Source organism: Gymnodraco acuticeps, unplaced genomic scaffold (assembly GCF_902827175.1).
Source record: "Gymnodraco acuticeps unplaced genomic scaffold, fGymAcu1.1, whole genome shotgun sequence".
Lineage (NCBI taxonomy): Eukaryota > Metazoa > Chordata > Actinopteri > Perciformes > Bathydraconidae > Gymnodraco > Gymnodraco acuticeps.
In genome coordinates, this window is record NW_022992009.1 from 985771 (window position 1) to 1009967 (window position 24197).

At 40.3% G+C, this 24197-nt stretch overlaps 1 protein-coding gene across 4 annotated transcripts in view; it reads right to left on the reverse strand.

Moving 5' to 3' along the window:
- The window catches only part of LOC117536481 (collagen alpha-1(XIV) chain-like), a 220089-nt gene that overhangs the window by 194506 nt on the left and 1386 nt on the right, over nucleotides 1-24197 (reverse strand). For 2 of the 4 annotated variants that reach the window (XM_034201379.1, XM_034201377.1), the window contains exons 2-4: nucleotides 23863-23977; nucleotides 14745-14861; nucleotides 2787-2930 (exon numbers count right to left, since the gene is read on the reverse strand). In XM_034201379.1, the coding sequence (XP_034057270.1) occupies nucleotides 2787-2930; nucleotides 14745-14861; nucleotides 23863-23944 (343 nt within the window). In that variant the 5' untranslated portion in view covers nucleotides 23945-23977. Of the gene's footprint in view, nucleotides 1-2786; nucleotides 2931-14744; nucleotides 14862-23862; nucleotides 23978-24197 lie in introns of those variants that run through there. The other 2 variants (XM_034201378.1, XM_034201380.1) reach the window with 2 other exon arrangements.

Sequence of the window (24197 nt, forward strand, 5' to 3'; positions counted from 1 at the left end):
AATGGTAAGCTATTGAAATTGTGATTCCATAGATGTGTCTGCCATCACCCAAATCCCCTGAGTATTCTCTCAACTCAGTATTTACATTCTGATATTCAAAGAAAATCAGTAATATCTTTAAAAACTACAAGTCCTTTTCTTTCAGCTGTGCACCGTTATGGTGTAAATATAATCTATCTACCAATTGGATCAAATATAAAAGTCAGCCAAATTACTATTGATACTGCAAGGAGACGTATTTTGTGAAAAGAAATGCAAGATGTTGTTTAATTGTTGATATATTTATGATCCACGTCACGTTTTCAGTTTTGGCAGCAGTTCTCCTGTTTGTCTAGAAGTCTTCTCATCAGGGCTCTATAAATAAAGAACTACGGCAGATGTGTTTTTGTAAAATGTTTTCGGATATCATATCGCATTAACATCATATCCCAACATGCATTGCGGCTAAAACATCCAATCAACGAGCTTCAAACTGAGGATCTTGGGTAATCTGTTCAGTGGGTTTGTGGTGTGTATCGCTCAAAATGTCCCTTATAGGCCTACGTCTGTTTCAGGTGAATTTATTTACGGCTAAAAAGCCCAATAATATAGAATTAAACGAATAAATAAAAATAAGGATAATTGTGTGTTATTGTTGAGTAAATAACAGTGTGTTATTTAGAAAAGAATAACAAATTAGAAGGAAAAAAAGATTTTCAAAAATACAGATTTCAGTATTTTGAGGCTCTAAGCCCCATTTCTTTTCCTCACAGACGGCAACAAAAGTCCGACATTATACGATTTAAAATAAAAAGATAAAACACTGCATGTAATTTACGTTAGAATAAATAGAATGGTTTTGAATAATAGATGAGTCAAATCTACGTCACTTTACAGCCCCGCCCACTTTTGGGGAAACCAACGCTGTCATTTGAACGGCGATCAAGCCTGAAGCCACAGAGCTCTTCTTTTACTGTCCTTTCTTCTTAGAGGAAGTACAGAAACACGTAACTCTGGATTTGTTTTAATGTTTGAGGTAAACGACACAGCAGCTTTTTGGCATGTTAAAACTATTATTTTCTGCCTCGCTCATGAGAGTAACAGCTAGTGAAATTACAGCCTCGCCTACTGATTTCAAATGTGTGCTCTAAAATGATATTTATAAATGACTATCATCATTATTATAAGCCAATAGACAATAAATGGCAAAGATATGTAGAAAATAAACGTATTTAAGATACGTTCATAAGAAACGTAACGTGGGAGAAAATACGTTTCTAGCTAAACGTAATTGAGAATGCAGTTTAGTTCTGTGGGAACGTACTTTTTAGGAGACAGGGTTGGTATATCAGTATGTAGTGTCTCTACTTTAAAGAGTCCTATCCTGCTGATGTTCAGGTGTATATCAGTATGTAGTGTCTCTACTTTAAAGAGTCCTATCCTGCTGATGCTCAGGTGTATATCAGTATGTAGTGTCTCTACTTTAAAGAGTCCTCTCCTGCTGATGTTCAGGTGTATATCAGTATGTAGTGTCTCCACTTTAAAGAGTCCTCTCCTGCTGATGTCCAGGTGTATATCAGTATGTAGTGTCTCTACTTTAAAGAGTCCTCTCCTGCTGATGTTCAGGTGTATATCAGTATGTAGTGTCTCTACTTTAAAGAGTCCTCTCCTGCTGATGTTCAGGTGTATATCAGTATGTAGTGTCTCTACTTTAAAGAGTCCTCTCCTGCTGATGTTCAGGTGTATATCAGTATGTAGTGTCTCTACTTTAAAGAGTACTCTCCTGCTGATGTTCAGGTGTATATCAGTATGTAGTGTCTCTACTTTAAAGAGTCCTATCCTGCTGATGTTCAGGTGTATATCAGTATGTAGTGTCTCTACTTTAAAGAGTCCTCTCCTGCTGATGTTCAGGTGTATATCAGTATGTAGTGTCTCTACTTTAAAGAGTCCTCTCCTGCTGATGTTCAGGTGTATATCAGTATGTAGTGTCTCTACTTTAAAGAGTCCTCTCCTGCTGATGTTCAGGTGTATATCAGTATGTAGTGTCTCTACTTTAAAGAGTCCTCTCCTGCTGATGTTCAGGTGTATATCAGTATGTAGTGTCTCTACTTTAAAGAGTCCTCTCCTGCTGATGTCCAGGTGTATATCAGTATGTAGTGTCTCTACTTTAAAGAGTCCTCTCCTGCTGATGTTCAGGTGTATATCAGTATGTAGTGTCTCTACTTTAAAGAGTCCTCTCCTGCTGATGTTCAGGTGTATATCAGTATGTAGTGTCTCTACTTTAAAGAGTCCTCTCCTGCTGATGTTCAGGTGTATATCAGTATGTAGTGTCTCTACTGGGACATGTCTCCATGCTTTAATGTTCAAAAAGCTCTTTATTTTTCTCATACTGCCTGTGCTGCAGCACCTCTTTTCACCCTCTGTCTGAAACCAGAGCCCAGTCTGCTCTGATTGGTTAGCTGGCCGGCTCTGTTGCGATTGGTCAACCGCTTAGAGATGTCCGGCTGCCCCTTAGCCTATCACATACAATGTGGTGCAGCGATAGCCAATAGAAGGGCAAGTGTTACATAGTGATGTCAGTACTTTATGGAAGTAAGCAAAGGAATCCATTGGAGGTGTTTCAGGCAGGGGATTTTACCCTTTGCAGACCATTTACATGCACACAAACCTATATAACACACTACAGGAAAGGGAAACCCCCAAAAGCATTATAGGGCACTCTTTAAACAAATGATAATGATATGATGCTACTTGTGTGAGCCTCCAGTCTGAAAGCAAACTGATGTGATTCAGAAAAAGGCTCTTACCTTCATGTTTGGCCTGAAGAGGTTTACTCTGCTGTCCTCCACTCACAGCAATTATCTTAAAGTTGTATTCTTTGGAGGGGTCATAGTCCTCAATGACCAGCTTTGCTTCCTGCTTCAATACCTCAATGTCCTTCTGCTCTCCACCTATTAAGGGAAAGAGAGCAAACACACTCAGTCTGATGATTAGAGGGAAGAAACATTTCCTGATTTGAACTCTGATCACGAAAAGGCATCATTTTTAAGATACTAAGGCCTTTCCATAACTCCTTATGAAAAGGCCTTAGTATCTTGTGGCTGTTTGTGTGTGTTGCATTTTGGCCAATGAGTTCCACCTATTTTGCTCCGACAGGAGAAATGAGTCAGAATGCTGAATTATCTCAGAGCAGGAGGTAAAGACAGATAACAAGACATTAACCTTAGGATTAACACTAAAAATAATTGTGTAAATAGGTCAAAGGTTTTCAGCCAAATGTAGCTTAGAATCAGCATTTTTTGTTTCTAATCGTGCAGAACTCAGGAAGTCATTTTCTTGGTTATCCAGCACATTCATAAATAACTTTATTCTCTAAAGATGATGAGCGTCGCCTAAATCTGTGTGTGCCAAATCAAATGCATCTGCTTATCAGAGGTGGGAGTAAGTCCTACATGTGCAAGTCATGTGACTCGAGTCCCCACCTCTGCTGCATATAGAGAAACATGAGAGTTATGCATTTCTTGGAGCACATGACAGTTTGACTTCTGACTCACGCTGATGGCAGACATACATCTTCAGGTGCATGAATGACCATCTGCTGTACATAATTCAACTGTAACGAACAACCTAAAGGCTCTTGCTAATTGCTTTGATAACTCTGGTCTGTGAAATGTTATTTAGAACGTAATGATTTATTTTACACAGCGGGTCAGTGGCTTAAAATGGTCGTATCAGGCAGCACGAGCAGCTCGCCTCTTATTCAACCGTTCACATGTAATGGGTCGTGGATCAAGACGCCAAGCCTGCTCATTACTTACTACAACAACACAAAAGACAACCGTGTACTACACTACAAAGCATATTTTGAGGTAAGTGACTTTAAAGGGATCGTTTTTATCTTTTAAGTGGGGTTGTATGAGCCACTTATCCATAGCAGGTAAGTGAACTTGCTTAGATGACAGTCTGCACGCTCCCAGTTTTGAGAATCAAACGGAAGCACATGGACAGAAGCAAAGCAATGTACTGCTAAGGAGAGGGCAGCAGCAACATTTCATACTTTCAAGTTTAAGTGTAAACTACATCTTAAGCATTTTCAGCACTTTTCATTGCCATCAGAGAGCCCAATGCGACAGGGACAAAAACTGTAATTTGACCTCATCATGGGATCTGTATTGCCACTAACTCCCATCAACAACACACACTTGCAAATGTTTTTCTAATTGAAACTTCATCACATACACATTAGCAAGACAGTCCCCACATTTTGGGAACCGTACAGCTCAGCCTGTGGCTGTTGCAGTTGATTTTGAGAAGTTGTTCTACCTGCTCTGTGTCACTGTTTACTGTTGAACTCTTTGTGCTGATATTATGTTGAAGTTCATTTTACAAGGGAGTTGTTGAACTAGCACTGCCTCTATCGGTTATTATAGTTGATGTTATTGTGACACTTTGGTTAGATGCACGCTTCAATTAATTTGGCTTTTGTCCATCCATCCAGGATCCAGCAGTTCCAGGAGAGGGCCCCAACCTTCCCTTGTCCCTGGGCACATCGACCAGCTCTGCCTGGGGGATTCTGAAGTGCTCCCTGGCCAGCGTGAAGATATCATTCCTCCACCTGGTCCTTGGTGCCCCTCTTACTCTCCTCCCAGCTTAACATGCATGGAAAAACTCCCTTAAGTGGCGGCCACGTGGCATCCTTACTAGGTGGCCTAATCACATCAACTGGCTCCTTTCTACGAAAAGGAAATGGCTGCCCCCATCCACAGTACGACTTTGCTTTGCTCCTGTCAGTCTTTTCTAAACTGCATTCTACTGTAGTTAAAACACTGACTATGGATGAGTACATTATTTTGTATATAACCCTTAAAGACAGGTAGATAAAACCTTGTTTAGATGGGTATCATTCCTATAGAGACCTCGTCAACGGGCTGTTGGTCCTTGGACAAGACACTTCACCCTAAATTGCTCCTGTGGGTGTTGTCGACATTATTAAATGTATAATATGTCGAATATGTAATGTAAAGCGCTTAAATAAATACCATGAATTAGTATTATTAAAGTAACAGACAGAATTAAATTCAAAACATTTGAATCATCCCTTTAAATAATGGATAATACTTGATATTTAGGTTATTTAAAACATGTGAGCAAGTTGGGACTCAATGTATTGTGCAACCCTTCAGCAAAGACGATTACTGCTGTTAATAATCTTTAGTTATTGAACTGTCTCTCAAACCTCCATACCAAACTATCATTTTACACTTGAAATAAACATATATCTACTGTACACCTCTCTGAGTTCTCAAATAACTTCAAACTATTTACAAAATATGTGAAAATGTCCTCAGTTATATTTGAAAGTAACACTAACAAAAGAAACATTTGGAAGCCCTCTGGCATCACAAACTGAGGACAGGAAAGATTGACTTTATTAACGCCTGAGGTTAAAGATCATTATTGCAGTAGAAAACGGAGGGAAATATTTAGAAAAATCTAAAACTAAGACTATGAATAAACCGCAATAAGTTTAAATAAAATATCACAAACATCAATCAAATTAAGTATATTGTTTTCTAATCCTGCCAAATGTGCTTTGCTGTGATAGCAGCAGAAGGTTTGGCAGAAGTCAGCAGTTTACAGATTGACTCAGAAGCGTAGGGTTCCATTTCCTGGCATTTCAGGGAAATATCGTGTCTACAGATATTGGATTAGAAGTCCAAGATCATCAGAGAAAAACACTCAGATTAGTTTAAGAGTGTGTGATGAAAGAAAAGTGCTTATTTCGTCTTGGGGATTTTTGTATGTGATGAAATTGAATTGGTCATTTTGCCTCCTGCTCAGTTAATAGACTTCTGCTGTTGCTGCAGAACACATGTCTCGGTTTGGATCAATACATCTTACAGAGATTGAAGCCAATTTCTTTATTTAAAAAAAATCAAAGATCTACTTTCTACTATCTGCTCCTACAAAATATTTGTCAGCAAAGAAACACCCTATTTGTATCCAAACAGATAAATCCCTATCTGTCTTTACCACATTTGGTTCCTTAAACTCTTGAATGGTAAAAAAAAGGTTTTTTAATTAAATAGTTTTGTTCACTTCACAATCAGGCACTTACATTTGTTTTTGTCTTTCAGAATTTGCTTAAGCGATGACAGAGTTTGAGTCTTGTCTTCTCCTTAACCTGGAAAAGACAAGCTCGATGAAACGTGCACACTGAAAAAACTGAACCGTTGACTTTTATTAAATGAACAACAGTTGAAGCAAGTTGAACCTAATATTTTTTATTTAAACCTAATGTTATTTCTGACAACTAACCTAATGTGAAAGTTATTTGAAATCTGTTGACATAATACATTTAATTAAAGTCAACATTTCAGTTTTTTGCAGTGAAGCAGAGTTAGACAAAAACTACCACTCCTTCACTGCTTTTCCACATTCACTACACTCATGCTGATACCAGAAGCCTACAGGCTGAAGACGATGGACCCCGTCGTTCAGCTCGCTCACTCGGCCCAGAAGGCACAGAGCCATCCCCGCACTTCCAGTTATTCCTTCACATTTTCTCGATTCTTCAAAACTAAGCAATACCCAAAGGCAACATGCTGTTTGGCTCTATGAAACCTGATGTACTTATATGATTCTGTTTTCTTCAAGGTTGTGTCTTCCTGGTCGAATGTACTTATTGTAAGTCGCTTTGGATAAAAGCGTCAGCTAAATGCAATGTAATGTAATGTAATGCTGCAACGCGAGCTGCGTGGGCATGTCTCAGAAAAGAGGTCATCATGCTTTGGTGAAAATGTCAGGCCAATTTGGATATGGAAGAATATGAAAAAGGCAGTAGAGCTTTCTAGTAGATGTGAGACTTCAGTGCTCGTTACTGTAAACGGAAAAGCATTGACATCATGTGACAATGGAGAAAGGCTCCCCGATGGTTGAAGGGAACTCCCTAGGTTTATATGATACAAAATGTATGCATCAAAAGCGACAAACCTTTAACTCAGGGGCCATTAAGGTGATAAAAGCTGAAGATGACCAGGTTTTGAATGGTTTTGTCTGTCTCCCCATGCTTCACCTTTCATTATCTATACCCAACATCCGTCTTTTCATTACCTCTCCTCCATGTGTTTCCAGCTTCATCCTTTATCCAACCCTCTATAGTATCCCCCTCTTTTTATATTCCTGTGTCATTCCCTCCATACATTCCACTCTCCCTGCAGTGCCAGGGGACGGCTGCCTGTGCTCACTGCATCTTATCTGACTTTTTCTCCATTACTGTGATCAAACAGACGGCTAAGGCATAACGCCAGCTACAGGTTTACCTGGCCGTTGGCTGAAAGCAGCACTGTGGCAGAGGTTGACTTCACTTTCAAACTTCAGGCCACAATGGATAGGTGCATCAAACAGTTTAGTTGTTTTAATAATAAAAGCCTGTGGTACTGGTTATTTTACAAAGATGCACAATAACATTGTTTTTAAATATATATAATTTTTCTTCATCGGGAAATACTAAACCTAGACAACCCCATGATTTAAACTAGATGTGGATCACAACATTGTTTTGTGAAAAAGGGAATCTAGGCAGATAGACTGCATTTATATAGCACTTGTCCACTCTTTTACCCTTCAGAGTGCTTTGACATATACAATAAAGACATTCGGACACATCACCATTATGAATGCAAAGGCTGGAGATTCAACTACCAACTCTCCAGTTAGAGAACCACCATGTACATTATGAACCACAGCCGCCCCTGGTCTAGCCCAAAATTGTCTTTGTAGGATGTAGCCTACTATATTAATTAAATGTATTAGCTACTTCACTATAATCAGATGATCTTTCTTTCAGGTGGTTTAGTATTGTAATGCACTACATTGAGTGATTTGAAAGAAACATCAGGAGGATGCGTCCCCTCCTGACTCAGAAAGCCACGCAGGTTCTGGTCCAGGCTCTCGTCATCTCACGCCTAGACAACTGCAACTCCCTCCTGGCTGGTCTACCTGCATGTGCCATCCGACCTCTGCAGCTCATCCAGAATGCAGCGGCTCGTCTGGTCTTCAACCTTCCTAAATTCTCCCACACCACTCCGCTCCTCCGCTCCTCCGCTCCCTTCACTGGCTTCCGGTAACTGCTAGAATCCACTTCAAGACACTGGTACTTGCTTACCATGCTGCGAATGGATCTGGCCCTTCCTACATCCAGTACATGGTTAAACCGTACACCCCAGCACGTGCACTACGCTCTGCATCAGCCAAACGACTCGCTGCACCCTCGCTGCGAGGGGGACCCAAGTTCCCATCAGCAAAAACATGATGGTTTGCTATACTGGCTCCAAGATGGTGGAATGAGCTCCCCATTGACATCAGGACAGCAGATGGCTTACACATCTTCCGGCGCAGACTGAAAACTCATCTCTTTCGACTCCACTTCGAGCGATAGAATTACTAACAAAGCACTTATATACTAATAAAGGACTGGCTTATCTAAAGCCAGTTGAGTAGCACTTGAAATGTTTTGGCTCTATGAAACCTGATGTAATAAAAACAGGCAGACCGGTGTTAGAAAATAAAATATTCCTTTCTTTCTTTCATTCGTTGCGTCAGTTAGACATTTCTGAATAAGTCAATTTGATATTATACTCTATGTTAAGCCATTCAAACATATTTACTCTACTTATTATACAGTATAATCATCCTTTATTGTATTGAGTATCTGGTTTCTAGTGATTAAGATAAAGGGAAAATAAACTGTGCCTCCACAAACCCATAGAGGGCCCCTCCTGGGCCTCACACCTTACTTTGGGAAGTCCTAAACAAAATGAATGCTTAAAGCTGTCAGTCATTTCAGTTACAAGACGAGAGGACATGTTTTGCAGCAGTTCATGCAGCTGCACTATTCCCAAAATGGTCTTTGCAGGAAAGAAATAAAGGTAGGAAAACATCATGATTAAAAAAAGAAACTTGTGATGGTATGGACTGAACACTAGGGCTGAACGATTCATCGGTTTTAAATCGAAATCGCGATTTTAAATGATGTGATTATCATTCTTCTTCTTGTGTGTCAGTCATCCACACCAATCAGAAGTGCTGTGCTCCACATGTACCAGTCATTGTTAACCAATCAGCAGTGGCCCATGATAGAAGGTGATAGACAGATTGATCCAATCACCTGCCAAGTATTTTTGAAAGTGCCTGCCCTTTTCCAAATGGCTTCCAATGGAGCTTTAGATGGTTTGGTGAAACAAAGCATCTGAGTCAGGTTAGTAATGCTCCATCACATGTTTCTATTACAGGGTGAATCTTAAACTGAAGCTTGACTTTAAAGCAACCCAACGGAAGTTAGTAAGTTTAGTTATTTCACTCTGAGCTCTGGCTGCGGGGGTGCTAGAGACGGGAACACGTTGATACGACCTTCCTAGCTGGAGATATGGCCGCATTTTACAATAAACTTCAGTTGGGTCGCTTAAAAACAAATATCGCAAATCGAATCGCAATATTTGTCAGAAATATCGCAATTAGATTGTGCAGCCCTTGGGCGACTGTGGCTGAGAGGGAGTGCGGTCGTCTTTCAACCAGAAGGTTGTGGGTTCGATCCCAGCCCGTGCCGCCAACATGTCCATGTATCCTTGGGCAAGATATTTAACCCCGAGTTGCTCCCGACGGCCAACGGTGTGTGAATGTTAGTTCCTAGAGCAAGTGGCACTGCTCTGTGTGAATGGGTGAACGACATGTAGTATGTAAAGCGCTTTGAGGGGTCGTAAAGACTGAATAAAGCGCTATATAAGTACAGTCCATTTACCATTCCTACTGTACACCCATTCAGATCTATACATATCAAGCTGATTGCATACTATATTATAGTAAAGAACACTGACAATTCCATTTTCTACAGCATTTCATATCTGTGCATCTCCACTGGCCTACTATACCTATAACAACAGCAAACCCTTTCTCTAAATTGAGCTTGCACAAACACACGCTGTCTGTATCATTTGTGTTTTATCTCCTTGGTAACTTCTTTTCGCATCCATTTTTTACTTTTGTATGCAAATGAGCAATAACTCAAATGAACCTGGATCTTGATGAAGTGTTGCTGTACCATGTTCTTGTCAGTGTTGTGAAGTGAAACTGGAGTTCAAATTAGACTGTACAAGCTTTGACATCCAGTGATTTACAAATAAAACAATAGGTACATGAATCAGTGTGTCACGGCCAACAGCTGTTTGAAGAACAAGCTGTACCAACACTAAACACACAGTAGATGCTGTTGGGGCTTCATTTTTTTATTTGAGTATATAACAATTCAGTCATATAAAGTAACATTTATACCGGGTTGCTTAGTGACCAAGACATCATGTTTGAGGACTAAGACTGTGAAGGTTCACCTCTCTTTCTATAAATTATAAAATTAGCTGGAGGTTAAATATGACATTATAAAGTAACAGGAGTGGCAAAGTCATGAAGAAAAGAGACCAGGTTGTTTACTCCAATACAGGATCCAGTAACAGCTCCCTGATGTACCATGATGTGCTTAACCAATCACACTATAATTACAATACAATACAAATTGCAGGCTTATGGCTTTACATCATATCCATAAACCGTAAAAACATCTGCACTGCATCTGTTTTTCACTTGCTGCCATTCAATTAGAGTAATACCCTGTGTGATGATCACTTTATAACTATGATTACAGTCAATCTCTATCACACAGAATATATATCTGTTACAGCAATAAAACAACATAATGTCCATGTTGTGAAGAGTACAGACAGTCTCAGAGAACAGTCTCATTGTGCCTCAGTGAGGTGATGTACTGTTGACGAGACTGACAGTGATGGTGCAAGCCTACAAGGAATTGTAGTTTAAGTTCACACTCAGTTACCAGTATATTATGTACAGTATACCTGGCTAAAACAGATGCAGGCCACCCCTTTAAAGAATACTACTTTCATGAAGGTTATACTCAGGGGTGCACATAACTTGTTTGCCCTGGTTCTCAAAGGAGCACCTGGAGATGTTGCTTGATGCTCATCCTTAAAATGAAATAAACCGTAACTTTTGAGGGGGTCTTGACTTTATTTGCCAGACACACGGCACTGAACACACATGCAGAGGTGAACACAGAACACACATGCAGAGGTGAACACAGAACACACATGCAGAGGTGAACACAAGACACACATGCAGAGGTGAACACAAGACACACATGCAGAGGTGAACACAAGACAACATTAGCACGACCAGTAATCCTACAAGCTGTCATCACTACCCTCCTGACTGTTCTCCTCACTGTCTTCCTCTCTGTCAGACATGGTAGCTGATGATGTAGGCCTACTACTTTCTCTCTGGTTGAGTCTGCGATTAGATGCTTGCATCCACAAGTCAACAGCTGGGTTTGGGTCGAAAGTCTCTGTTGTCATCTTAGACAAGTGGATGTAATCAAATAAGTATGTGAACATAACCAATAGCCTACCATAGCCAATAACAAATTAATGTAACTTATTTTATTTGTGTTGTTCATTCATATCTTATTTTACCTTAACATTTATTTATGCTTTTTTTTTTAATCTCTCCAGTTTTAAAGGATATTTTGGGTTACTGTCCTATAGTATACATTGGAATGATTTAAAACCTGTTTATCCCAATAATTACAAAGGAGTGCCTTGGAAATATGTGTTTACATAAATTGTGACCAAACCGTTTGAATTTAGACTAAGAGTCCTTTACCTCACTGAGCTGTAGTTAACTTATCAGCCTCTCAGTCTGACTGGAGAGGACTCTCCCTCCACATTATTGTAGAAACATCTTCTTCTTATCTCCGTTAGAGCAGCTAGCACGGCACCAGATTATAATAACAACAGCGCTGGTACCACCCTCCCTCTCTCCCTCGCTCACTCGCATTTTGGCTGTAAACTGCGGGCGCCAGATAAGCCAACATCCCCCATTTTCATCACTTACAGCGCCCATCGTACAGGGCAAATTAAACGTGTAACCGGGGTGAAAAGGGTGTTACATTTACTTAATTATGAATATTGTTACATCAAGGCCGAAAATTAGGATGAGCCCCAACGGTCAAAATGTTTTTTTCCCTCCCAGAGCTGCCAGCGCAGCGACTCCCCAGGTCTGGCGCCCTAGGCGAACATCTAGCCAGCGCTACGGGCCGGCCCTGAGTTCATATCATGGTTCATATGCAACTCGCAAATATCTTTCTCTCTCTCTCTCTCTTCTCTCTCTCTCATCTCTCCTCTCTCCTCTATTTTCTCTTTTCTCTTCTCTCTCTCTCTCTCTCCCTCTCTCAATGTTGGTACGCAAATGCGCTTTGTTTCAAATGGCCCGGTGCTCTTTTTTTGGCGGAGGTGCGCATGCGCACCTGCGCACCAGTTATGTGCAGCCCTGGTTATACTGTCTTGTATTTATTTAAACGTTATGCTCATTTCAGAAGGATTTGGCTTGGGAACGAAGATGTTCTATTCTCACATTTGACCAAATTGCACTGGTACTTTAAGATGTGCCTGCTCATCTCCTGAGGCGCCTGAACCCCACACTGTTCCCCTGCACTGTATATGGAATAGCTTCCCACTGCTTCTTATACTAGGAAGGGTTCAACGCAGGGATCAAATCTCACTGTGTGCTGTGTACATGTGTGACACTTGAACATGGATTTGATTTGAATAAAATCTGTTGAAATGTAGTTGCTTAAACTAAAGATGATTCTTACAGGGTTTCCACTACCATTGCAAACGGGACCCCCTTTTGACATAAGATACTGAATATGTTATCTATTATTTATGTCTGCTTGTTTCCGTTAAGCGTGAGAGTTTTTACTTAGTGCTGCTGTCAATTACTATCGCTGTGAGTAAGGCTAGCTCTAGGCTGCATCATGCAGTGTAAAATGCCATAGGCTGAAGGTCTGATAAGTGACTAGCGCTAAGTACCCTTGCTAGGAACTGTTAGAGAGATTGGTTTAGTATTAAAGTATGATATCCCTCCCAAAGAAGCTAGCCAAGGGGAAACAGTCATATTTAACCGTAACCCAATAAACGTTGTTTTGAGTGTGTTAAAATCCAATGTCAGAAGGGTATACTTTGAGAATACTTGAAGAAAAGTATTATTCTACTCATCCACTTGTAACCCCACTCTAAATGACACTTTAAATGAATCCAATCACTCACAAATAACTTATATTCCCATCAACACTAGACTGAAGTATTTTCTCGACCTTGTTGAATCAATAAATCCCAAGGTGTGTGCTGCAGGTTTCTACAGGGAGCTCCTGAACAGCTCGGCATCAGTTCCATCCAATCCTGTGTAGTTACGTGTCTCTTTCTCTACAGAGTGAATTATGAAGCAGCATGCAGGTGAAAGACACGTAAAAAAGGTCGATTTCTTCTCCCTTGGGGCGAGAGGTTTAACAACTGTGCTCCTTTGTGCATAACTAGAATTTTTGTCCCATAAGAAAAGATAAACGCCACATGGTCAATATGGTTTGTGAATGGAAGGAAATTAGATTTACCTTCATTCTGTTTGTCATTTTACAAATAAACCCGAGTAGTGTCATCTGGGTGCAAGTTTTAACTCCAAATAGTGATGGAGCATCTTCTTAAGGAAGCATTATCCTGTGGCAATCACTACTGAGAAGCCCTTGAGCGAGGCACTAGAAAACCAATGCATGACAGAGTTTGCGCTGCTCAGCTTCTAGGTGTGAGTGTGGGGAACTGTGTGAACACCAGGCACGACTGGACAGAACTCCTCGTCAGGTTTCCATGACCAAATTAAGTTTAGACGAGACGCTTTCTGCAGAAAGATAAGGCTGGAAAGGAGTACTTTAGCCATGTTGGTTAAATATTCTGGTGTTCTGAGCTTTGCAGCTTGTTCATTGCAATTTAATCATTGATGAAGACTAAGGGTTTACATTGGCAGGGTTTGATGTCAACTGTCACTAAACACATTGGCATTCACAGTGGCCAAATTGGAAAAGGCTATTGAAGAAAGTCACTTTTGAAATTCGAGGAAATCTAATGAAATACATGTTTTTGGGAGCACCCCAAATACGTGATATAAAGTGTAACCCAACACCTACTAATGAAGAACCAGACATGCCACATCTGAATCCCTGTTATAAATCTCAACACATCCTCACGCTGAGGTGGCTCCGAGTCCAAATTACAACAAAATATTTTCCTTTTTTAGAGAACTTTCACAACAACACAGTGTAAACAAAACTCCCGCTGTTTTGAGGAGATTCATGCTAGAATTCCAGTGACGCAAACTTTCTGAGATGCTGTGTCTCAATTTGGTTATTTCCTCTAGTACAATGCTTTGGGTGCACTGTGAACACAACACACCGACAATCTCTGTGAGATATCTAGCTAGCAACAATCTTTTTGGTACCAAATCAATACAGACTGCTCAATTAACCCTATAATATCACTGGTTGCTCCTTTTTGACCCCCGTATGTAGTAAGTTACCAATATAGTATTTTGTATAGTTCTGTGTTTACCAAAAATACCTGCAATCATGGCCGGTGACGTAGCCAAGATGGCGGTCAATTGAGTGCAAGAAGTGTCCAGCATTCAACAGAAAACTTCTTAACCTTTATGAGTGCACCATCTGCGTACTTATAGTGCACTACATGTTGTCAAGCTTTGCATTGGGACACACTCAAAATAGCCCATTTAAGTACAGAAGTATGCAGTTTGATACACATGAACAGACCCCATCTTTTGTTAAGACTACTCTCCAGGTCAATGATGGATCTTACCTGGCTCTGTGGTGTAAAGGAGCTTGTAGCTGTCAAACTGTCCTTTAGGCTCTTTCCACGACACATGCAGCTTGGTGGGACTCTGGATTTTGGCACGAAATCTCCGTGGCGATGAAACTGTACAGAGAAAAAAAAACTCAAAATAAACAACTTTACACTTTAAGTGTCATTAAAAATACTGCAAATATTTGAATGATGTATGAATTAATTAAAGATCCATGTCATGCACAGTCCATACCACAAATACTTTTCTCTCATTATTAGAAAAACTACTGTCATCAGAGCGTATTAGTGGATTACATCCATAACAATGGATGGAGTTCAATTTTGTCAGTCAAGTAGTAGAAAGATCATTTTAAAGAAACGGCTTTGGTTTATAATTTCCAAAAGATACAACTCTGATGTTCTGCTCCTCTGAACAGATGTTGTGTTTAAAAGTAAATGTCCATTGATCCTTTAGAGCATCACTGCTCATGAGGTTTTACAGATCTGCAGGTTTCACAGAATCCGCACTCCTTCTGTTTTACCTCACGCGCTCTCTCACCCGTTGAGCAAAACACACAACTGTGACTGAGTTAAGTTAGATTGAACTCCCTCCAGAGTTATGGCAGCATAGAGGCAAGCGCTCCATCTGGATTTGTAAACTGTTAGAAAAAGGGAAAAAAATAAGGATAAACTGTATCTCATCCAAGCGGGAGGATACACATCAGAGAGATTAGCTTGCACAGATGTCACATTAAAAAGCATAGTCCCATCCTCCTCCTCCTCCTCCTCCTCCTCATCTTCCTCATCTATTGACGAGCCCTTACTGCACTTGTCTCTGTGGGGATACGACAGGTCTTCTTCTGTGTTCCACTTACCGGCTGCATCAAAGCGACGCCCCTGCCTCTCATCCTGATTAGTTGTTGGCCTTGCCAGCCGCCTAGAGGCCTACCCCCCACCTTTCTCTCTGTATCCTTTCCTTATTTTCATTTTCGCTCTTCATCTCCGTCTCCTCGTCCGTCTTTCCCTCCCTGTCCTGATCTCATTTTCTTCCATTTCTTTTTTTTTTTTGCGTCTCTGTGCTTTGAAATTGTCATCAGGGGTAAGATGAGGATGAGAAAAAGGAGGGAATGTGACTTCCTTTTAACTGCAAGGAGAAAAAGAACAAAGGGCACCAAAGGGAAAGGCACTGGAATAGCATCTGTTTACTATTCCTCTCCTGTCCTCAGCAGGAGTGTTTAGTGACTGGATCCACTGAGCTGCACACTATCCAAATACACTTTACAATGGCCTCCACCTGTGTATAAACCCTCAGAAAAGGCAACAGCACTAGAGGAACTTTAGTCATTGTGCTCGGGAGTGGCATTACATTTCACTAAGCAGTATTGTTGCGTGTTCACGTTAAGACACAGGTTAACACACTGGGAAAGAGCCATTGTAAAGCACTGCAATGCCAAAACACATTTCCATGGTTGACACCCGCAAAACCCCATCTCACACCGGCAGAGCCAAATCCCAGATCATAATCATGTACCTACAGTAGAAGCCACACACTCCCCAATCTAATTTGGTAACTATATAAAAAAAGCCCGGGGATGTAAATTAAAACATGAAACCCATAAACTAGTTCCTTTGTTTGTGTCCTCATTTTGAGGTGAGCAATCTGCTGCCGCCGACTTCTTTAAATACAGCTCTGATGCTCTCATGCACAACAAATAAGAGAAGGATGGTTCACCCAAAACGAAAAAGAAAAAGACATATTGACTAAAACTGACTTTTTGGAAGGAACTTGTATGGAGTGGTGCAGTAAGAAGAACATGTGTTTTTTGCTCATCTCAATCCTTTAAAAAATGGGTCCCTCCAAATGAGATTTTCCTTGTTTTCGAAATATTTACACAAATGTACATGATAACAAAAATTATACTTACACGTTTTGTTTAGAAAGATAATCTCCACAGATTAACAACATTTATATTTATTGATATGTATATATTTGCTGTTATGTGTATTTTGTTCATTTCCGAGTTTTAGCACTCATTCCTGCACTACTCTACTGCTGTACGACTGTGACTAAATGCATATAAGATGTCTCTCAACATGACACATGGTAACATAGTGTGTGGATGTTTGAACAGATTAGTTGTCTGTAATGTTCCTCCTAATGTATAAATACAGCTTTGTTTCAAACGACACGAAACTGAAGATAAAGGGGCTGTTTCCTGTAGCTTGTTCTGAACTGATGTATCCACCTCCTGCAGCTTTCTCCACAATAGAGGATTTAGACAAGCTGATAAGACCTATCATCAAACACCTCTGCAGCGTTTTGGGTGAACCGCCCTTTTTTTGTGGCATTATCTGCAGAATTCTACTCATGTAGGTATGCAAAGAAACTTGAGTTCAGCAGGGGGGAGGATAATCCTGATTTCAATGGAGAGAACGTGAAGCCGGCGCATTCCAGAGCAGGCAATATTTGTATATACAAACACATGTAAAGAATACTGTACCGATGGTCGCACCAACCTGGGAATGAGAATGCGGGCTGCATGGGATTTCGGCTCAGGCTTTAGCTCTCTGTCTCGGAAACAAAGGACATTCTCTCTTCTGGAGAGAGCTGCTCAAATCCCAAATGGTTTGAGAAGCAGATTTTGCACCTCTCTTTGTAGTCTAGTTGAAATGTGTTGATTGTGTGTTACCGTGTGTTGTCTGTACTATGAATTATGCATGTTAGACCGCAACGGGAGGAAACTATCTCCTGGTGTGTGCACATGAACATCCATCGATGTGGTTGTTTTTTCCTCACACCTTTTAAAAAACCTGCCGGTTCCTCTGCAGCACCATACATACACACACACACACACACACACACACTCACAGAAAGCCATGGATATTGGAGATTGTATTCTCACACAGAGACAAGTATTAGATTCTGAGCAAACAGCCGGGAGAAGACAAAAGGCCCAGGCTGTAGAGATGAGAACTTAAATCTCATCTATTTTTTATGGAGAATCGTGTGCAAACAGCAGAGCCGATTCCTGCCGAGAGTTGGAGAGGTGTCCGTAACACCCAGCAGGATTTGTGCGGAAAGTCAGACGCACAGACTTTTGTGTGTTTTCAATTATTTATGAGAAAAGTTTTTCCTTGTATGATGTGAGGGTCTAAGGACTAGGGTTGGATACCGAGAACCTGTTCCGGTTCGGAACCGGTTCCAACATTTCGATTCCAACGGCATCATTTAGAAATGTGAATTTCGGTTCCGCTTTTCGATGCCTGAGGAAATGTTTCTCGCCGCTCTCCGTAGCCTACTGTATGACTGCAGCGGGGCGGGAAATGTAGCGTTGTACCCATAGATATATATAAACACGTGTTTATATTTATATCTATGGTTGTCTCTTATTATACATCCATGATGGTTGTACCTACACTTCCTACAGCGTAACCTGGGACCAGGGCCGGCCCGTAGCACTGGCGTTATAGATGTTCGCCTAGGGCGCCAGATCTGTGGAGGCGCTGCGCTGACAGCTCTGGGAGGGAAAAAAAATGTTTTGACCGTTGGTGCTCATCCTAATTTTCGGCCTTGATGTAACAACATTCATAATTAAGTAAATGTAACACCCTTTTCATCCCGGTTACACTTTCCATTTGCCCTGTACGATGGGCGCTGTAAGTGATGAAAATGGGGGATGTTGGCTTATCTGGCACCCGCAGCTCACAGCCAAAGTGCGAGTGAGTGTGGGAGCGAGCGAGGGAGAAAGGGAGGGTGCACCGGTACCAGCGCTGTTGTTATTAGCATCTGGTGCTAGCTGCTCTAACGGATATAAGAAGAAGATGTTTCTACAATGATGTGGAGGGAGAGTCCTCTCCAGTCAGACTGAGAGGCTGATAACTACAGCTCAGTGAGGTAAAGGACTCTGAGTGTTTAGATAGTTATCTCAGTGGGTCTCAAACGTTTTGATCACAATTTATGTAAACCCATATTTCCAAGGCACTCCTTTATAATTATTGGGATAAAACAGGTTTGAAATCATTCCAATGTATACTATAGGACAGTAAACCAGACATATCGTTTTAAACTGGAAAGATACAAAACTATGCATAAATAAAAAAGTAAAATAAGATATGAATGAACAACAAAAATAAAATACGTTACATGTATTTGTTATTGGCTATGGTAGGTTACTGGTTATGTTCACATACTTATTTGATTATTAAAATGTAAACCGATCTTTTTCATATGGGTGTTTAGAGTTGTACCCCTCTAGATCTAGTCTCTAGTAATTCTGCTTAAAGTGCACCAGATTGAAGCATTTTACTTTAAAATGTTCAAACATTTCTTCCCGGTATGCCTGAGAAGGCAGATATGCTTGAACTGTTTTTAAATGGGGGGGGGGTTCCTTTAAAAGTTGGACTGTTTCAGTGGTTCTCAGGTTACAGTTACATAGTAGTGTATATAAACAGACTTCCCATTGTAAAGCGTCCTTGGGTTTCGTGAAAGGCGCTATATAAATTGAAATTATTATTATTATTAGACTGATTAATGTGAATATTACTGTAAACTAATCTGTGTAAAAGTTTCTCGAATAAATGTAATTTTTTTGGTGGAAGAAGCATGCATCATTTTTTTTACCCTGCCCCTCTAAGAATCGGAATTGAGAACCGTTAAGAACCGGAATCGAAAAGTAGAATCGGAATCGGAATCAGAATCGTGGAAATTCAAACGATACCCAACCCTACTAAGGACAGAGGGTGTCGTATTGTCATACTGATATTCTGTACAAACTGTGAAGTCCACTGAGACAAATGTAACATTTGAGATATTGGGCTATATAAATAAACATTGATTGATTGATTGATTGATTGATTGATTGATTGATGAACAGGAGAATCCAGGGAACATTATGGGTAGAAGGGACGCAACAGAGTGAAGGATATCAAATGGTCGAACTCGTGTTTGCAAGTAGGAAGCTTTGAAGTGTAATGTCTTTACTGAAATACTTTTTAATGTAATTACATGTTGTCATTGCCAAATAAAGATGCTACACAGAGCATTACAACATTTAATTCCACAGAACAGTATATCTTTTGTAGTCATTCTAGCCACAAAATGTATATATTTCTATGTCATTTGTTGTCGATTTCGCTAAAGTGGCCGAAAAATCTGATTATCTTCACTGGAATGTTTTTTCTGAATGAAACGCACTGTAAAAGTAAAACCTACAGTGATATTTACCCACATTCTTCTTGCCCGTTTCCCTTGAGGCTACAGAAACCTGTAGATACTTTTCTATTATTTCTGCAGGCAAGGAAACATGAGAAGCCTCGACGAAGCCTGAGCCACCAAATTCATTCTTTGACCTTGAACCTTTTACAGTAAATCAGGATTTCTCGACAGGTGTTGGGTAAGAGGGTAATCTAGGACATTAAGTCATTATTTAATGATAGCCTTAAGAACCTTTCTATATAGCACATGGACACTTGGTTAAACGCCAAAATAAAGTAGAACGTTTATCTCTTTCACATCTCTGGGCTCTTGTTAATAGACCAGCAGGAAGTCCATTTATCTGCCTGCTTTTCAAGTTCCATTTTATTTGCTGAAATAATTTTCACTTGATCTAACTCGCAGAAAGTCACAGAGCAAAGGAGTTTCTCAGTGGAAGCTGAAGCTGAGCGTAACTCCTCAGCTCTTCCTGGGTCACTGGTGTAGCCGAGGCTAGCACACTATGGCCTCTCCACTGAGGAATGCTGTGCTGGCTTTCAGTTCAAACTCTGGACAACAACTAGCAAGTGTCCTTTTTGTTATCGAGCCTGAAATGCCAGGCTGTGCTTTTACTGGGCCAATTATTGCAGACTAACTGGTAAACATCTCTTTGAGGATTTCACTTTGAACTGAAATGATTGGTCAATTATTTAATAGTCGTTCTACCTAAAAAAACTAAAATATTTTACAGTTGCTAAGGTCATTTTTTAAAGAATAAAACCAAATACTTGCTGGTTTCAGCAGTGTCTCAATTGGGGGTATTTAATGCTTATATTGGTCTTAGGTGATACAAAATAATCTTTACGTTTTGGAGTGTTGGTTTGACGAAAACAAAAAGAAATGTCACCTGGGGCTACAGGAAATTATAAATCTTTTTCAGAGAGCAAGGGGTGCCGACCACAAAAACCACACTAAGCAAAAAAGGGCTTACTTTCATAGTATCCAAGAACCCTAATGTTGCACTGTAACACAAATGTCAATCTAATATTGACAGTTGAAACTATTGTTTAGTTTATTTGTTTATAGTGTCATGGACAGTCCCCATTGATCAACCGTCACAAAAAACAGTAAATGGGGCAGCTTTAGCCAACATGGCTAATTTCTAGCTGTTGTCCCCAGCCAGATGATAATAGACACCTTTTTAAAATCACAATATATCAACAGCATTCGTTATGACAAAAGGATGATTTAAAATAGAATTTTAATTATGTCAAGTATTCCATGCCAGAAAAACGATACAAAACATACATATTACAGTACAGTGGTGCAGTGATGACATCTTTTGTAGGCCGACCAAGAAGTTTGCAACGCAAAGGGCACCGTCGACAAAGAGCAAAAGGGACTTTTCCATTTGATTTCAGACAATTGCAAAAATTGCACAATAACACGATTGTTATCTCTTTTTAAGTTTCAATACAATTGCTAGACTTAAAATGCTTACATTAGGCTACGTCATAGTCTCATCGCTGTGCATGCACCGCTAAGTTAAAGACTGAAGTTGGCGTGATGACGTTTAGGAATCCCATTTAGCCACTTGTTAGCAACCGCAATTTTTAAATCAAGCTTAAGACATTCACCAGTAGGATATATACTGAAGTTGATTACTTTGTAGAACAAAACAATGTCACCGTGCATCAGACACATGGTAAAACCCTCACTGTCTGAAAGCTTGCATGCTGACTTTTGAAAGCCCCAATCTGGTATTATGGTATGGCCCAGTGTCAGCCTATCCACAGACGTTATGGTTATGGCACTGTGTCAGCAGGCTGTGGCTCTCACTGCAGTACAGAGCAGATTTAGCCTTGTTTTAACTTCATCACTGCCAACAACCTTTGAAAAGTTGGCAGATGCTAAATGTGTTTGGGTGTAACATAAGTGTTTAATTGTTCTTGAAGCAAAACATAAATCTTTTGATCTGTTCTATTTTCTTCCACATTATCTTACATAACCATTAAGATTGAAACAGATACAATACCTCTCAATTCCACAATCAGGTCTTGTAAAGAGAAGGGAAAATATCACTTAGCACAGCTAATATAGGTGTAAGGGAAACTTCTGTGTAGCAATGCAGTGGGAGTCACCGACTCAGGAAAGAGACATGGTAGAGCAGGAGCTTTGATGTCAAACACTGGAGGTTTATTTGGAGTTTCGGCCGGAGAATTCACATCACAAGTCACAGCAGCCACGATCTGACTGCACGGTAGAGTTGCCACGTCAATTCTGAAGAACTCTACCTCCGACCCATGTATTTAGCTAGTTCTGAGAGCATCATCAACATGCTGCATAACAAGATAAAATCATAACACCTCTATCAGCTGACGTCAACAGGCAGGAACATAGAATCATAACACCTCTATCAGCTGAGCCAACAGGCAGGAACAGGGAGACAGAACACTGAGAGCACAGCAGCCAAGGTTACGAGGTGCGTGTGCTCAGTCAGGACAGTTTGAACTGATAAACTGGGTCAAAGTTATGGGCCTTGGAAAATATTCCACAACAATAGGGACAAGAATATCAATCATAAGCGGTCCTCGAGAAAAAGTCTTATTAAGAAAAAGGATCATATGAGATGGTAATTATGACAATACTGTTGATACCTATCTACTAATACCTATCTCTGTGGTAATGAGGGAGGTTACGTGTTAATTGCTGAATAAGTTAACTGGGTTAAGTAGGGTGAGAGAATGTTAGCACATGGATTGCCAACAGAAGAAAAAGGAGAAAAAGATAAATAGATGAAGATCGTGTTGTCTTCATCCTCATGTTATAGATAATGAAGTAGATATATATATATATATATATATATAAAACACAAATAATAATAATGCTGTGAATTTGAAAAAAACTGCTTCAAATAAAATTAAACAATTGTTTTTTTTGTCAAATCTGTAACCTGAGTTAGTACCAAAGACATCTTCCTGTAATGCCCTTTCAACACTTCCCAAGACAATTAGAATACACATGTGCTGATCAATTACAGATATGAAAGACTGTGCACAGAAAAGCAGCGTATCCACCCATCATTATGATTTTGGCTTGAGGCTTTTCCCTTTGAGACAGACACATGAGGGCAAATGCACGTTGAAAGGTTAATTAAAATAAAAAACGATCATTTAAAATGATGTCTTTGGAGCAAAGTTGCACATCAATATCGCCAGAGTGTAGTTAAGAATGTTTCCTGCTGAATGAAACAGTGAGTGCAAAGGGTGATACCTGCATTTACACCACAGGGCCAAACTGAGGTTTGTCGCGTGAGCAATTAGATCAGTCTTTATTGTCAAGATAAAAATGTATACATTTCGGATCATTTCAAGTTGCACCATTCTGGAAACAAAGGGCAAATCTTTAAGTGTGTGAGGAAACCAGGCTGGTCCTGATATGTAAAAGCCCTTGTTGTCCCCGACAGCAAAAAGGTGAAACCCTAAGCAACCATAATGGGAAACCATAGGAAGTCCTGTTAACCTCGATGGTAGAAAGCTTTGCTTTGCCTCAAAGTTAAAGCCCTTGGTTGCTGTTGTTGAATAAAACTGTTTATGATAAAGACCTCATTGAGACAACCGCTAAAACGTCTTAATGAGAAAAAACTGTTGACAATGTTTGCCATTTCTGTTATTCCCATATGGCACTTGCAACAAATGTATAAAGCCTTGCATAGCCCTTTAATGAAAAACTCCAGTTATCCTCGTTTAAGGTAGCTTATGTGTCAGCTAGCCCAGTTTCTAGCTATTGGTGCCACTGTCCTGTGAGAAACCATTACGAAACCCCAGGGTTAGCCCTGTTTGGCAATGTGTGGTCCTGATTAGCTGTGTGCTAAACCCCCCTGTTAGCCTTGTTGAGCCTGTTGGCCCCTAGAGTGGAAAGCAGGCTAGTGGATGTACTTACCTTGACCCCGCGCTGGGTGAGGAAACAGAGAGACAAGAGCGAAGCCTAGCAGGCAGAGACTCAGTCCGACTGAGAAATGCATCCTGGAAGCAGCAGACTGGAGGGCACGACACACCTGGAGAAGTAAAAACAAGTATGAGAAAGACAGATGAGTGAGGAGAAAAAAGGGCAAAGGACAGGAGGATGAGACGCAGGTAAAATAATTTGAAGGAAAGAGTGAGTCAAATAAGGAAGCACAAGGATTTCAGTAGTAGAAATTGAAGAAAAAGAGAATGTGTGAGGGGGTGTGAGAGAGGAGCACAGAGAAAGCTAAAGGGATTTAAACACCGTGAGAA